Source organism: Salvelinus alpinus, chromosome 4 (genome assembly GCF_045679555.1).
Source record: "Salvelinus alpinus chromosome 4, SLU_Salpinus.1, whole genome shotgun sequence".
Taxonomy (NCBI): domain Eukaryota; kingdom Metazoa; phylum Chordata; class Actinopteri; order Salmoniformes; family Salmonidae; genus Salvelinus; species Salvelinus alpinus.
Window position 1 is genome coordinate 23,345,507 of NC_092089.1, and position 17,386 is coordinate 23,362,892.

At 41.9% G+C, this 17,386-nt stretch overlaps 1 protein-coding gene across 3 annotated transcripts; it reads right to left on the reverse strand.

Annotated features, from left to right (window-relative positions):
• Positions 1 to 1,176: 1,176 nt before the first annotated feature.
• csnk2a1 (casein kinase 2, alpha 1 polypeptide) lies at positions 1,177 to 16,564 on the reverse strand. 3 transcript variants are annotated; one of them, XM_071396120.1, is made up of 15 exons: positions 16,479 to 16,564; positions 15,646 to 15,742; positions 15,329 to 15,403; positions 13,719 to 13,847; positions 13,466 to 13,577; positions 13,243 to 13,344; positions 10,952 to 11,002; positions 10,781 to 10,840; positions 10,396 to 10,479; positions 9,999 to 10,109; positions 9,709 to 9,810; positions 8,840 to 8,940; positions 8,290 to 8,438; positions 3,545 to 3,634; positions 1,177 to 2,186 (listed from the first exon to the last, which is right to left on the reverse strand). In XM_071396120.1, exons 4-15 carry the CDS (start codon positions 13,817 to 13,819, stop codon positions 2,083 to 2,085), a joined length of 1,167 nt encoding a protein of 388 aa, XP_071252221.1. In that variant the 5' UTR covers positions 13,820 to 13,847; positions 15,329 to 15,403; positions 15,646 to 15,742; positions 16,479 to 16,564; the 3' UTR covers positions 1,177 to 2,082. The 3 variants fall into 3 exon arrangements, with proteins under 3 accessions (XP_071252221.1, XP_071252222.1, XP_071252223.1); XM_071396121.1 differs by having other exon boundaries at positions 15,315 to 15,403; XM_071396122.1 differs by lacking the exon at positions 3,545 to 3,634.
• Positions 16,565 to 17,386: the final 822 nt, after the last annotated feature.

A 17,386-nucleotide genomic window follows, 5' to 3' on the forward strand; every position in this document is an offset into this window, starting at 1 on the left:
AATCATATTATGTGAGCTAAACATAAAAATACAAAATGAAAAATATATTAAAACATTTCCATAATTTTTTTTTTTTAGTACCGTTACTGTCCACACTACAAGAAAAAAATACTTAAATACATGCATTTTTTTCCTTGAAACATTGAATTGAAATAGTGTAGAATTCCATTCATTCCTATGGAGGACTGCTCCCACTGGGGAGAGCCAATATGGCCGAACGGTGGCTTCAAAGCCTCTCATTGGCCAATACAGAGGGTCAGCAATCCAGGGCTTAGATACATTATTGGTGCATACACTGTACTGATGTCAGTGATATAGTAGACTTTTCCTTGGTACCCGAATATTTAGGCAATTACCTTACATTATAGGCTATTCAATCAATTACAGACTCTCCCCCCAGAACCAATAGATCATATTTTAGGACAATAGTGAATTTGACTTTAAAATCTCAATCTGCACATGAACAGCTGAAATCACTCATAGAACAGAATACAACATATCCTGTTATCAATGCAGTAGTGGACATCAATCACAATATATCCTGGTATCAACGCAGTAGGAAGGTGGCGATAGGTCACCATGCAACAATGCTCAATGTGTAATACTGTTGTGTGGGAAACATTTTTGGGCTTTTTTCCTTGAGACAAATAAAACGCTGAGTAACCCAATTAATTACCCCTTCTTGAACACCAAAGTACTCATTCTCAGTTCAATCTGTGTGCAAGGTCCAAACTATTTGATATTTTACAAATTCCATTGGCATTAGTGCCAGTGAATTTAAGCTCCTCTCAGTGCTAGAGGCATCACTACAGACCCTGGTTCGATCCCGGGCTGTATCCGGCCGTGATCGGGAGTCTCATAGGGTGGCGCACAATTGGCACTGCGTCATCCGGGTTAGGGAAGGGTTTGGCTGGGGTAGGCTGTCATTGCAAATAAGAATTTGTTCTTAACTGCCTTGCCTAGTTAAATAAAGGTTAAATAAAATAGAAAACATTTGTTGTTTAGACTCCATTACATAATACGTTAGGCTGGGCTAGTTTAAATAAATTAATCTGTCTGTGTTGCTTTTACACCAATCTAACCGTGCATATATTTGCCACGGTTTCTACAGCATCAATGTCTGTACATTTCACAGAAAGAACAGAAAACATACAATGATAAAGGAATATTCATACCTGCTGTTTAAAATTGTTTATTTATGAAGTCGATTTTTTTTGCAAGTGATAAGACTCCTCCCAAAATAAAAACCAAAAGTTACAAAATTGCCTATGTATTCAAAATCATGTGTAAGAGACCGCATTAAAAAACAAACAAACATGTATACAGAAGTGAAAGTAACACCAAATTGGCAAACTATTGACCCTGTGATAGTCAGCATTTGGTGCATGCAACCTAACAGTTACTGTAGAGTATCTACAGATGTCCAATCCAAGTACGATAGCTTCTAACAACTTCAAAACACCGGTAACTCCTGCACTTAACAGTAGTGTGTGAGCAACTATCCAGCACTGCCAAGTGGGGGCTACATCAGAGAATCCTGTCTCGTTTTGTGAAGTTGTCTACAGGTTCAGTGTATTGCAACAGCAGGAATCCCCAAACAAACTGTTTCAAGCTAGACTGTATATTTGGGACATACAAAATAAATGTTATTATCCATTCTCTTCTTCTTCATCATCATGTCTACATTGTATTAGAATTCCTAGACCAATCATCCAGACAGGTGCGACAATAAAAAATGTCAAGTCCAGATCTCAAAATATAACTGAACAGGGAAAAGCAGTTTCAACATATTTTCTCCGTCATTCTTCTCAACGTAATAAAAAGGAAACCCACGGGCCAGGCCAACACATAGTAGAGAGTGGGGTGGGCTGAACCGAACCACGGGCCCACACAAACATAGGTGAGGAGGTCCCATGAGGTGGTGGTGGTTTCAGGGCTGTGCTCCGGTGGCTGATGGGAGGTGGTGGCTGATGGGAGGAGGAGGTGGAGGTTTCAGGGCTGTGCCCCGGTGGCTGATGGGAGGAGGAGGTGGAGGTTTCAGGGCTGTGCCACGGCGGCCGCTGGGAGGAGGGGGTGGAGGTTTCAGGGCTGTGCCCCGGCCGCTGGGACTTGTGGGGCCAGAGTGTTGGGGGCAGAAATGACAGGTGATCCAGTGTTGTTAGCCAGTGCCTTTGTGGAGGTGATACCTAGAAGAGATAGTGGACACATTCTCACCAATGACTCCTACTGTCAGTACACTTATTGACAGGAAGTAAAAGAGAGCAGTGTGATCTATGGTCAGGAGTAGGGCTGTGGCGGTCACAAAATGTCATCAGCAGGCGATTGTCAAGCAAATAACTGTTGGTCTCACGGTAATTTACCGTTAATTAACAAACACATTTAGCATCTCCTGGCTTCCACACATAGCCTTCAGGCCACTGATGCAGACCTTAGGAACATTTACATTGTAAAAAGTCTAATAAATATAGCCTACACCATCACAATAAATCGTTTATTATTTTAGACAGGTCTAAAGAAACATGATATGAAGAAAATGTAGTCTATTTCTTAAGAAGAGAATAGCATACTCTGAGTTGTCCTTATGTTAGGTCCAAATGGCTGTGGGCTACACTAGTTCATTTAGCAGACAAGATTTGCTTAGAATTCCGTGGCATTATTTTATAGTATGAAGAATACAATTGAACAAAGCTGAATAAAATATAAATATTTTTTCCAAATGATTTGAGGGAATACAACCACTAGTGTCAAAAAAAAGTATTTTTACGCAATGTGGCTGACACAACAGATCAGAACGTTTAGCTTAAAATGTTGATAAACTATTAGGCTATTTCTTCACATTATAAGCGCAGCAATGCACACGTCATCTATGCACTTAAATAGCGGATGGAGGACGCTTTTCCGTGATTCATTTTCATGCCAGCCAGGTAGGCTATATTCCTGTTGTAAATATAAACAATGTGCTTAATATTAGGAAAGTTGAGAAATAAATAAAATAGGCCTAGCCTATAGAAAGCTGACGGGATCCTCCTCTGTTTAGTAGAGGCCATCACTCTGTTTTCTCGCACAATTGCATAGCCCATAGAAATGTTGCGCAACATGAGCTCATGGGCTCCCACGAAGTGCTTGATTAGATTTTCGATTTACATTTGCATTGATGTCAGAGTAATTAGAGGGACAATAGAGTGCTGAGTACCAGGCAGTTAGCAAGTTTAGTAGGCTACTAATGACCAGCAGCAGCATTAGAGCTTGGAGAAGTCTAATTACTGTGACTAAACAGTCATGTGGAATTTGACTGCCGGTAATATGGTCACTGCAACAGCCCTAGTCAGGAGTACTCACCACAGATCACAAATAAAACAGTGGTGTTGGGAAACCATTCAATCAATATACAAAGTGTAACGATAACAGCACATCTTCCCAGGGACCCTATACCCTAAATAGTGCACTACTTTCGATAGGGCCCAATGGCACCCTATACCCTAAATAGTGCACTACTTTTGACCAAAGCCCTACAGAACTCAGAATGCAGTGTTGGATGACTTACCTGCCATCATACTGGAAGAGCTGACTGGAGTGGAGCTGGTAACCATTCCTCCAGGAGTGCTGCCCCTTCCCTGATCTTTAACAACGGGGTCTGGCATCAGAGAGAGACAATCAGATATCTTCTAAATCAACACTCATTAACACAATCCACAGACAGCTATGATACCAACACTCATTAACCCAATCCACGACAGCTATGATACCAACACTCATTAACCCAATCCACCGACAGCTATGATACCAACACTCATTAACTCAATCCACCGACAGCTATGATACCAACACTCATTAATACAATCCACAGACAGCTATGATACCAACACTCATTAACCCAATCCACTGACAGCTACGATACCAACACTCATTAACCCAATTCACCGACAGCTATGATACCAACACTCATTAACCCAATCCACCGACAGCTATGATTCCAACACTCATTAACCCAATCCACCAACAGCTATGATACCAACACTCATTAACCCAATCCACCAACAGCTACGATACCAACACTCATTAACCCAATCCACCAACAGCTACCATACCAACACTCATTAACCCAATCCACCAACAGCTATGATACCAACACTCATTAACACAATCCACGACAGCTATGATACCAACACTCATTAACCCAATCCACCAACAGCTATGATACCAACACTCATTAACACAATCCACGACATCTATGATACCAACACTCATTAACCCAATCCACCGACAGCTATGATACCAACACTCATTAACCCAATCCACCAACAGCTATGATACCAACACTCATTAACACAATCCACCGACAGCTATGATACCAACACTCATTAACACAATCCACCAACAGCTATGATACCAACACTCATTAACCCAATCCACCAACAGCTATGATACCAACACTCATTAACACAATCCACCGACAGCTATGATACCAACACTCATTAACCCAATCCACCAACAGCTATGATACCAACACTCATTAACCCAATCCACCAACAGCTATGATACCAACACTCATTAACCCAATCCACCGACAGCTATGATACCAACACTCATTAACCCAATCCACCAACAGCTATGATACCAACACTCATTAACCCAATCCACGACAGCTATGATACCAACACTCATTAACCCAATCCACCAACAGCTATGATACCAACACTCATTAACCCAATCCACCGACAGCTATGATACCAACACTCATTAACCCAATCCACCGACAGCTATGATACCAACACTCATTAACCCAATCCACCGACAGCTATGATACCAACACTCATTAACCCAATCCACCAACAGCTATGATACCAACACTCATTAACCCAATCCACCGACAGCTACGATACCAACACTCATTAACCCAATCCACGACAGCTACGATACCAACACTCATTAACCCAATCCACGACAGCTACGATACCAACACTCATTAACCCAATCCACGACAGCTATGATACCAACACTCATTAACCCAATCCACCGACAGCTATGATAGCAACACTCATTAACACAATCCACCGACAGCTATGATACCAACACTCATTAACACAATCCACCAACAGCTACGATACCAACACTCATTAACCCAATCCACCGACAGCTATGATACCAACACTCATTAACCCAATCCACGACAGCTATGATACCAACACTCATTAACCCAATCCACGACAGCTATGATTCCAACACTCATTAACACAATCCACAGACAGCTATGATACCAACACTCATTAACCCAATCCACTGACAGCTATGATACCAACACTCATTAACCCAATCCACGACAGCTATGATACCAACACTCATTAACCCAATCCACCGACAGCTATGATACCAACACTCATTAACTCAATCCACCGACAGCTATGATACCAACACTCATTAATACAATCCACCAACAGCTATGATACCAACACTCATTAATACAATCCACCAACAGCTATGATACCAACACTCATTAACCCAATCCACCAACAGCTATGATACCAACACTCATTAACCCAATCCACGACAGCTATGATAGCAACACTCATTAACCCAATCCACCGACAGCTATGATACCAACACTCATTAACACAATCCACGACAGCTATGATAGCAACACTCATTAACCCAATCCACCGACAGCTATGATACCAACACTCATTAACACAATCCACCAACAGCTATGATACCAACACTCATTAACACAATCCACGACATCTATGATACCAACACTCATTAACCCAATCCACCAACAGCTATGATACCAACACCCATTAACCCAATCCACCGACAGCTATGATACCAACACTCATTAACACAATCCACCGACAGCTATGATACCAACACTCATTAACCCAATCCACCAACAGCTATGATACCAACACTCATTAACCCAATCCACGACAGCTATGATAGCAACACTCATTAACCCAATCCACCGACAGCTATGATACCAACACTCATTAACACAATCCACGACAGCTATGATAGCAACACTCATTAACCCAATCCACCGACAGCTATGATACCAACACTCATTAACACAATCCACCAACAGCTATGATACCAACACTCATTAACACAATCCACGACATCTATGATACCAACACTCATTAACCCAATCCACCAACAGCTATGATACCAACACCCATTAACCCAATCCACCGACAGCTATGATACCAACACTCATTAACCCAATCCACCGACAGCTATGATACCAACACTCATTAACCCAATCCACCAACAGCTATGATACCAACACTCATTAACCCAATCCACGACAGCTATGATAGCAACACTCATTAACCCAATCCACCGACAGCTATGATACCAACACTCATTAACACAATCCACGACAGCTATGATAGCAACACTCATTAACCCAATCCACCGACAGCTATGATACCAACACTCATTAACACAATCCACCAACAGCTATGATACCAACACTCATTAACACAATCCACGACATCTATGATACCAACACTCATTAACCCAATCCACCAACAGCTATGATACCAACACCCATTAACCCAATCCACCGACAGCTATGATACCAACACTCATTAACCCAATCCACCGACAGCTACGATACCAACACTCATTAACCCAATCCACGACAGCTACGATACCAACACTCATTAACCCAATCCACGACAGCTACGATACCAACACTCATTAACCCAATCCACGACAGCTATGATACCAACACTCATTAACCCAATCCACCGACAGCTATGATAGCAACACTCATTAACCCAATCCACCGACAGCTATGATACCAACACTCATTAACACAATCCACCAACAGCTACGATACCAACACTCATTAACCCAATCCACCGACAGCTATGATACCAACACTCATTAACCCAATCCACCGACAGCTATGATACCAACACTCATTAACACAATCCACCGACAGCTATGATTCCAACACTCATTAACCCAATCCACCGACAGCTACGATACCAACACTCATTAACCCAATCCACGACAGCTATGATTCCAACACTCATTAACCCAATCCACGACAGCTATGATTCCAACACTCATTAACCCAATCCACGACAGCTATGATACCAACACTCATTAACCCAATCCACGACAGCTATGATTCCAACACTCATTAACACAATCCACCGACAGCTACGATACCAACACTCATTAACACAATCCACGACAGCTATGATACCAACACTCATTAACACAATCCACCAACAGCTATGATACCAACACTCATTAACCCAATCCACCAACAGCTATGATACCAACACTCATTAACCCAATCCACGACAGCTATGATAGCAACACTCATTAACCCAATCCACCGACAGCTATGATACCAACACTCATTAACACAATCCACCGACAGCTACGATACCAACACTCATTAACACAATCCACGACAGCTATGATACCAACACTCATTAACCCAATCCACCAACAGCTATGATACCAACACTCATTAACCCAATCCACCAACAGCTATGATACCAACACTCATTAACCCAATCCACGACAGCTATGATACCAACACTCATTAACACAATCCACGACAGCTATGATTCCAACACTCAAACTCTCTGACGTCAAGAACAGACCGGTATGCCTTCTTTCTTTTTTCCCCAAAACACTTGAGCGTGTCATCTCTGACCTAGTTCTCCCATGTCACCCGGTTCCTCCGCACACGCCACTTGCTTCCAGTCGAAGCTGGCATCATCTCCAAGACCCTGATGCTTGCCTACGCAGCAGCAAGAGGAACTGTCCCTCCCTACCATCAGGCTTATTTGAAAACCCTACATCCCAACCTGAGCCCTCCGTTCCACCACCTCTGGTCTATTGGCCCTCCCACCCATACTTTGAGGGAAAGTGTACTTGATATGATTGTGATGTATTGTTGTCTCACCAAACTATCTTAAGATTAATGCACTAATTGTAAGTCGCTGTGGATAAGAGCATCTGCTAAAGGGCTAAAATGTCAAATGTATACTGTAGTCACATGAACTCCTCTGAAGAAACTGTAAATATCTGTTAAAAAGCCTTCTGCTTCAATGTGTTCAATGGCTGCATGAGAATCCACTGAATATGAACCTTCTTTTTTAACAACAAGTACTTAAAAAAAAAGAAAGTGTATTGTATTGAGGCATAATTTAGCACCATAATCTTAAGATCAAGCGAGGGTTCTAGCACTGAAACATTCAGTTAGGCGTCATATGCAGCAGGCCTATATCTAGAAGTCTGAGTGGAGGCGGAGGGGAAACTCACAGAAGTATGGGTGTTCCATGGCCTCCCGGGCCGTGAGGCGAGCGTTGTGGTCGTAACGCAGCAGCTTGTCCAGGAAGTCCAGTGCCTCGGTGCTCACCAGGTGCTGGTTCTCACTGTGCACAAACCTCTCCCACCTCTTACGGGAGTGTCTGGAGAATGGACCAGGAGAGAGGTCAATACATTAAATCAAGTCAACATTCATTCAGAGTGTAGATTCACAAAAAACATTCTCTCAATACACTTTACAAAGAAGTTTGGGGGAAAAGGAGACAAAAAAAATAGGAACAAGTCATATCAATAGATGGAAAGAGACTAGTGACCAAATTGACTGTACCCATGACTACTCAAATTGTCATGTCTGAGGGGCTTTCGCCGTTCAACTCTTTCTGTTTCTATGGGTCAATATATTGGGCATTATTAACCTGAATTACTCAAGGCAGGGGTCAGGTATAAATTGACATTCACATTGTGTATTTGGACCATTTGGTAATACATTCTGAAGCCCAGTTCTGTTGAAGTAATCTGACGATGAAATGTTGGATATTCTTACCTGCCCAGAATGTCATTAAACCGTGGGTCTAGTTCAATGTTGTACTTGTCGATGTAGTCATACAAGTCCTCTGTGCCAAGGACTTTAGCAATCCGTACGAGCTGGAAAACACAAACACAACCTTTTACAGGGAAGACAAACTAAAACAAAAGCCTAAGGCCTAAATCTGGAATTCAACTGGCAGTCAAGTAAGAGGGCTAGAAGTATGCACTAAATATCAACCATCAGCCTTGTTGTACAGACTGTAGTCTCATCATGATCAACACATTGTTTGAGAGTTGTTCATCAGCCTTGTTGTTCAGACTGTAGTCTCATCATGATCAACACACTGTTTGAGAGTTGTTCATCAGCCTTGTTGTACAGACTGTAGTCTCATCATGATCAACACATTGTTTGAGAGTTGTTCATCAGCCTTGTTGTACAGACTGTAGTCTCATCATGATCAACACATTGTTTGAGAGTTGTTCATCAGCCTTGTTGTACAGACCGTAGTCTCATCATGATCAACACATTGTTTGAGAGTTGTTCATCAGCCTTGTTGTACAGACTGTAGTCTCATCATGATCAACACATTGTTTGAGAGTTGTTCATCAGCCTTGTTGTACAGACTGTAGTCTCATCATGATCAACACATTGTTTGAGAGTTGTTCATCAGCATTGAGACTCAATTCTTCTCACCTGGTTGTAGACAAACCAAAACACAACCAAAATACTTACAATCCTACAGAAAGTTGCAATTCAACTGGCAGTCAACTAAGAGAGCAACAAGACATCCACTTGATAGCTCAAATCCGTGCTGTTGTAGTAGAGACTGGTGCATCAGGATTCAATATCAAGACAATGTGATCAGCACCGAGAGACAATTGTACCTGGTCGTAGTTGTCGTGTCCGTGGAAGAAAGGCTCCTTCCTGAAGATCATGCTGGCCAACATACAGCCCAAACTCCACATGTCTAAACTGTAGTCATACATCTGAAATAAAGAGAGAGGGGGAGAGAGTGAGAGCTGTGCTTAAAACAACCATGACTACATTACTATACCAACTTACACCTACATTACTATAACTACATTAACAACATGCTACTATAGATTGTGGCCAACTAGACTAGTTAGTTTCATGTTTATAACTAGTCTTGTCAGACTGTATTGAGTGGTCTCACCTGGTAGTCTACCAGCAGCTCAGGTCCTTTGAAGTAGCGCGAGGCCACTCTCACATTGTACTCCTGGTTAGGGTGGTAGAACTCTGCCAAGCCCCAGTCGATCAGGCGGAGCTACAAGAGAATAGTCATTATTGCTTGTGTTTTTTTAGTTAATAATAAGTTCTAATTCCTAATTCTGAGTTCTAATTCCTAATTCTGAGTTCTAATTTCTAATTCTGAGTTCTAGTTCTATGATAATAACATTATTAATACACAGGTCTTATATAGAGCTTTTCTAAAACCCAAAGACGCTTTACAATAAGGAAACAAAAACGTCTAACAAAGTGGGCTGGTTAATTATGGTAGTGATCCAAGCTATAGTAACAGAATGAATGAAAGTAGGAGACTGAATCCATACCTTTCTGTGTTCATGATCAATCATCACATTGTGTGGCTTGACATCTCTGTGCATGATCCCCATACTGTGACAGTAGTCAAGGGCCTGAGAAGAAACAATTAGGTCACGGTTTAAACTAACAGTAGTCTAAATGCCAGATGTATCATTGGCATCTGAGATTTGATATGATTTATTAGGATCCCCATTAGTGGACGTCAATGGAGACAGTTTGTCTTACTGGGGTCCGACATAACAACACAGACAAAATACATACAATTAAAAACATTAACATGTGGTGCATCTATCAGTTACACATACGTCAGTACAAACACACAACAAGTAGGTCACATGGGGGAGAGGCGTTGTGCAGTGAGGTGTTTATTTGTTTTTTGAAACCATCCCTCACCTTCAAGATTTCAAACATGTAGAACCGTATGTCGAAGTCTGATAAGGTTTGATACAGTTGCTGAAATACAGAGAAAAAAAATCTATCAAAATGAGATGTCTGGACATTGGTTCAGAATGTAACGTTAATTAGAATTCTGTCCAGACAGATGAACATGGTCTCTCTCCTCACCTTGAAATCAGTGTTGTTTACATGCTCAAAAACCAGCGCGGGAGTTCGAGACTGAGAAGACATGAGAAAAGGCATGAGGAACTACAACAACTACAATCAATCACTGAACCAGAACACACAAAAAATACATTTGAAAAAAAGAAGAAGAAGAATCGGGATGGTAATGCGTTTTCAATGTAAACTCAAATGATTAAAACCAGGTATAAAGTAGAAAAGCGCTATATTTTAAAATAAGATCATCTTTGACAACTAACAACCACCAAAATAAAAACTAGACAGTCAGGGAGAATAAAAAATTTCAAAAAAAATGTCATGGCATTGATTTTCTATAATATTTGAGTCTCTCAGATAGCATAAGAACAAGACATAGGCCATGGCAAAATGTGTAGAATTACAGGAAATTAGCTTTAAAACTGCACATCTTCTCACAGCCGTTTCCAAAATGTGTTGAATTGCAGGAAATTTGCTTTAATACTAGTGATGCACCAATATGACATTTTTGGCCGATACCCGATATTTTCCTTGACGTTTTTGTCTTTGCGTGTCAAATAAGCTTGTTGACCAATCAGGACCTGAATATGACTGCAAGTCAAATAATAATTTAACACGTTCATTAATTTTTTACGTAGTTATTACACTATCACTCGTATTTCATGTCACAACGATTCATCAATACGTATGCTATGAAGCTGGTAAAGTTGTCTCGTGGTGCTGGTCATGAAAAAAAAAAGCTAGCTAGCTTATGCATGCAAACAATGTAACTGTTCCCCAAAAACATAGCAAAACGACATCATCTGTTTCAGTAGCTACCGTTAGCTAGCTAACTATATAGCTACGTGTCATCATCTAAAATAAGAACTGTCTGATAAATTAGGGTTATTTGATTAATGTTGGTCAGACCCATCTATGTGAAGCTAGCCACAATAAGGATTAGCCACAATAGTGAACTTTGTGGTTAGCCTTCAAAATAAAAGTATGGCATAATTCTATTTGTATTCATTTGCATCACAGTCAATGATATACTTTTATTTTGAAGGCAAAGCGCAAACTCCACTATTGTGCCTAATCCTTATTGTGGCTAGCTTCACAACACATAAGCCGGTCCGGTCAAGCCTCACTAGCCAGATGAAGCTAGCTGGCTGCTTATAACGTTAGCTTTGGGCAACAAGGTTAAGTAGCTGGCTAGCTATTTATTTTCATGAACTGAAGTTCAATTTCAATAGGCGAACAACAAGTGGCAACCTAGCTAATACTTACTCACAAGGATTCCTAAATCATTGCTAAGAATAATGAAAGTGACTGCAGTTTCTACTGGAACATTGTTTTCAGGCTGGTTGTATTGGTGCTAGCTAGGTACCAAGCTAAAGCTAGCTACCCCAGAAGTTGCGGTTGAACAAATTATGCTTTATTACCAACACAGTATTGTAAACACATCGTTCGTGGCTGGTGTTTGTAGACTTTTTTTGTACAGCTTTGACAGTGCTACTGTATCTTTTTTGACACGCAAAGACCCAAACGGCATTCCATAGTATGTATGTCGTGAAGCTAATAGCAGTGGCGCTATTACTGTGTAACTCCGGTAGGGCAACATCTGAAAAATAGAGCAATTGGAAGTATGTACCGGTGCTCGACCAGTCGGTGAAAGCCAACATCACCCACGACAGAGAACGGTTGATTATCAAGGGCAATGAATTCCATTATCTTGGCTTTAATGGATTTTGCGTTTGAGTTGTCTCGCTGAAATGTTCTTACTCTTTCATATGACCGCTCGACTTGTTGACTGCTCAATCCACACAGCAGACACGGTGGGCTAGGTTAGGAATGCTGTGTTGCACGTGTAGCACAACATTTTACGTGGCGTCATTACGTCATGTACCTACGTTATATAGGTATGCACGGTAGCTTTGGGATCGGTTTTTAACATCGGCTTTAAACTAGACATCGGGCCGATACCGGTGTTGGCATTTTTAGCTAATATTGGCCGATTCCGATATGTTCACTGATATAGCGTGCATCCCTATTTAAAACAGCAACATTTTATCTCTGCGGCTAAGAGGGCCTCTAAAACGGCGGCATTGGCCACGCCCCGCTAACTTTGCCACAGCTGCTGAAAGAAATCCTAGAGGAAACTCTGGATGGAGGTAGCTGAATATGAACCACAATGTTTCTGCTTAGTGATTGAGCAACAGCCATTGTACAAAAGGCACAAATAAAACGAGCATATGGTTGTGTTATGATTTACACTTTACTAGGACAGACTTATAGAAATTAGGATCATGAGCTCTACTCACCACAGGATCCTTGACGATGTCTAAAAGTGAGATGATGTTGGGACCGCCTCGCAAGTTCTCCAGAATCTTGATTTCCCTCTTTATTTTCTTCTTTTTGACTGGCTATTGACAAACATAACAAAATACCATTCAGGACTTCATACAGTACGTCTCTTTGGCGAGGAGCAAAATTTGAGTTAGGGGATAAAATGCCAATACTAAAATCAATTAAAATGGTACCAACCTTGAGTATTTTGACAACAACCTTCTCATTGTTGGTGATATTTATGGCTTCAAACACCTCACTGTATTTGCCTCGTCCTAGTTTGCGCACCAGCTGGTAGTCATCTTGGTTCCTACATAGTCAGAGAAGTGGCAAGCAATGTGATGGCTTGACAATTTCAGCTAGGTAACACCAACTAGAATCTACCACACATACCAGAACATGCAACAGAAAACAATGTGTTCAGCTTTTGAACCACACACGCACTACGTACCCCCATTCCACCACATGGGACTCGTAGTCCCAGTACTCCCGAGGCCTCTGTGTGTTCACATCAGGGTAAACTCGAGAGCGGCTTGTGACAGAGCTGGACATATTATACACAGGATGTTCTCTGGATCACCTGGACATAGAAAATAGACACACCTACTATAATAAAAACAAACATGATAGGGGTGGTGTATGTGAGTCCACATCCACATCGCACTTTTAATGTCATTTTTTGTGGCCCCTCCACCCCCCCGGAGGACAAAAACAAACTTTGTTTTTACAGCTTTTTCTTTTGTGGTTACAAATATTTTTTTTACAGTAGTTACATAGCAAAAAATGTAATAATTTGATATACATTACATCTAGATAGATAGTACTTATACATTATAAATTGTGTTTTAGTCATAACTACTATATAACATAAGCTTTTAAACCCACCCCTCAGCTACTCTCAATCCATCCCACCCATCTCCCTAATCCCACCCCTCAGCTACTCTCAGTTCATCCCGCCTATCTCCCTAACCTCCACCCCTCAGCTACTCTCAGTCCATCCCACCTATCTCCCTAACCCCACCCCTCCGCTACTCTCAGTTCAACCCACCTATCTCCCTAACCCCACCCCTCCGCTACTTTCAGTCCATCCCACCTATCTCCCTAACTGCACCCCTCAGCTACTTTCAGTCCATCCCGCCTATCTCCCTAACCGCACCCCTCAGCTACTCTCAGTCCATCCCACCTATCTCCCTAACCCCACCCCTCAGCTACTCTCAGTTCATCCCGCCTATCTCCCTAACCCCACCCCTCAGCTACTCTCAGTCCATCCCGCCTATCTCCCTAACCCCACCCCTCCGCTACTCTCAGTCCATCCCACCTATCTCCCTAACCCCACCCCTCCACTACTCTCAGTCCATCCCACCTATCTCCCTAACCCCACCCCTCCACTACTCTCAGTCCATCCCACCTATCTCCCTAACCCCACCCCTCAGCTACTCTCAGTCCATCCCACCTATCTCCCTAACCCCACCCCTCAGCTACTCTCAGTCCATCCCGCCTATCTCCCTAACCCCACTGCTACTCTCAGTCCATCCCACCTATCTCCCTAACCCCTCCGCTACTCTCAGTCCATCCCACCTATCTCCCTAACCGCACCCCTCCGCTACTCTCAGTCCATCCCACCTATCTCCCTAACCCCACCCCTCCGCTACTCTCAGTCCATCCCGCCTATCTCCCTAATCCCACCCCACCGCTACTCTCAGTCCATCCCACCTATCTCCCTAATCCCACCCCACCGCTACTCTCAGTCCATCCCACCTATCCCCGTAAACCACCCTCTGATGATTTCCATGTGCCATATATTTGTCAACTGTGCCGTTTCTAATAAATTCTGAACCCATCTAATCGATATCAACGAGGATCCATATATAAGAAATATATATAACCATAGATGGAAAATTACGTGACTGATTGAAAGTAATGTAGACTAATGAATCATTCTGTTTGGCATACTGTTGGCATCAGGTATTTGACTGCTGTCTCGCTTGACTTGGCACAGTAGGCCTATAAGACAGTGTGATTGATCACCGTGTGAATGATTGATCACCATGTGAATGGTACCTTGGAGGTTTCCTCCAAGCTGCAGGTGACAGGTGGGGTCGCTGCAGAGCTGATGCTACGTTGGTTTGGTCGAGGCTGCAGGATAAAACACACAACAAGATGTTGGCTAGCTACATATTTTAGTCAGGTAGCCATCATGATATGGGCAGGTTTCCCAGACACAATTTAAGACCAGTCTTGGACTAAAAAGTATGCTATATGGAAATTAATGAAGTACAGGACTAAGCTTATTCTGTGTTTTGGAAATCGCTGACATACTGGTCAAAGTTATACTGGTCAAAGTTATCTAAGATAATAGTTTGCTAAAATCAACAAACCTGATTGTTGTAGTTGTTAAGGAGGACATCCAACCAGTCTAATCAGGGGGCACAGGGCTCAGTAGAGTCATCACTAAGATTCCCACTGTCATATGCCCTGTTGAAAGACATAACGTTACATGTGATTGATTTAGTACAATACTTGGCCAACGAGTCTCAACTCAACCTCTCTGACTTGACTCAAAAACCTGTCACTGCTTACGAGTTTTATTTCTATGGTATTGTGTAACGGTCTGTCAAGTGTCAACAATGCTGAAAATCATTCACTGTATGACGAAACCGACCAGAAACATCTGTGGTGCACAAAGCAGTTTCATTATGATAACCAGTGTCCGGCAGGGACCCACACGGTTTAATCATCTGTGGTGAAACTCCCTCGAGACAGTCACACACGCACGAGCCATGGCCTGCACATGTAGCTAACTAGCTCGCGCTAGCTGCTTCCATGATGAACTGCACCGCACCAAAAGCCGGATGGGAATACTAGGTTAGCTAGCTAACTAACAAGCAAATGTATGCTATAGTTATATTCACGAAACATGAATTGCTGGGTAGTATTAGCTGACGTACATACGTTGAAGATTGCTAGCTACCACAAGCTACAAAATATTATTTGTTTTCAGAAGCAAAAAAGTGACAACGGAGTGCATTAGCGAGGCAACTGGCTGACAACGCCTTAGCTAACATTCTGTGGGCTACCTTGATAGCTAATGGTAGTAAAGCTAAACATACTTATGTATGCTTTATGTGTATTTGTCTTATATGCAATAACATGCAAAGTTGACTCAAAACAATGGCCATCTCACGTAGGTAAATAAGCTAATGTGTATTACCTCTCGACGTTGTTGGGACATCAATATGGCGATGCTTGGTTTAGCGGCAATGTGCACCTCCATTCCTGTGAGGGGCGCTGTGCTTTCTTTGTGTGGAAAATGGGAGAGAGAAAACATGAGGCTGTACTTCTCTGAAAACCTTTACTGACACCTAGTGGTTAAATGTGAGAACCCCTGTGTCACAATTCAATCCTAATTATATTATTCATATTATATATATATTTTTCACTGTGCGCCATGTTGCCAGAAGTTTCGACATTAGATAGGGGTGGTGTATGCGACTCCACATCCACATCGTACTTTAATGTATGTTGGGGGGGGCCCTCCACCCCCCCTCCCTCTTCGAAGGACAAAAACAAACTTTGTTTTTACAGCGTTTTTTTTTGTTACATGTTACACACACATTTTTTTACAGTAGTTACATAGCAAAAATAAAGTAATTCGATATTTTTATATAAATTACATCTAGATAGATAGTACTTATTCATTACATTTTTTATAGTCATAACTATTATAGAACATGAGCTTTTAACCCCACCACTCAGCTACTCTCAGTCCATCCCACCTCTCCGTAAACCACCCTCTTATGATTTCCATGTGCCATATATGTGTGCTGTTTCACATACATTCTGAACCTATCTAATCGCATAGATTGTAAGTTAAAGATAAATATTCTTACTAAAGTTATTATTATATTGTTGATTGATTTACTATGGTCGTACTTCCTCCATAGTTATTTTCCACAATATAAATCTATCTTCTTACTGGGACAAGACCAATGATGTTCCAGACAGGGACAACTCACAACGGAAACAGTGCTGTTCTGATTGACCAATTGAAAAACGGGGAGGGGTTGGGTTGTGGGTTGGGGAACGCTCCACTGCTCTTTCGTCACTCATTGCTTCAAG

Bases quoted from the DNA above. Each gene is read 5' to 3' on its own strand.
- csnk2a1 (XM_071396120.1), bottom strand. From the start codon at position 13,819: ATGTCCAGCTCTGTCACAAGCCGCTCTCGAGTTTACCCTGATGTGAAC. The intron at 11,003-13,242 runs GTGAGTAGAGCT...ATGTCTTCTCAG, and splicing joins ACATCGTCAAGGATCCTGTG to TCTCGAACTCCCGCGCTGGT. The intron at 8,941-9,708 runs GTACAATTGTCT...TGTGTTTTCCAG, and splicing joins GACACGACAACTACGACCAG to CTCGTACGGATTGCTAAAGT.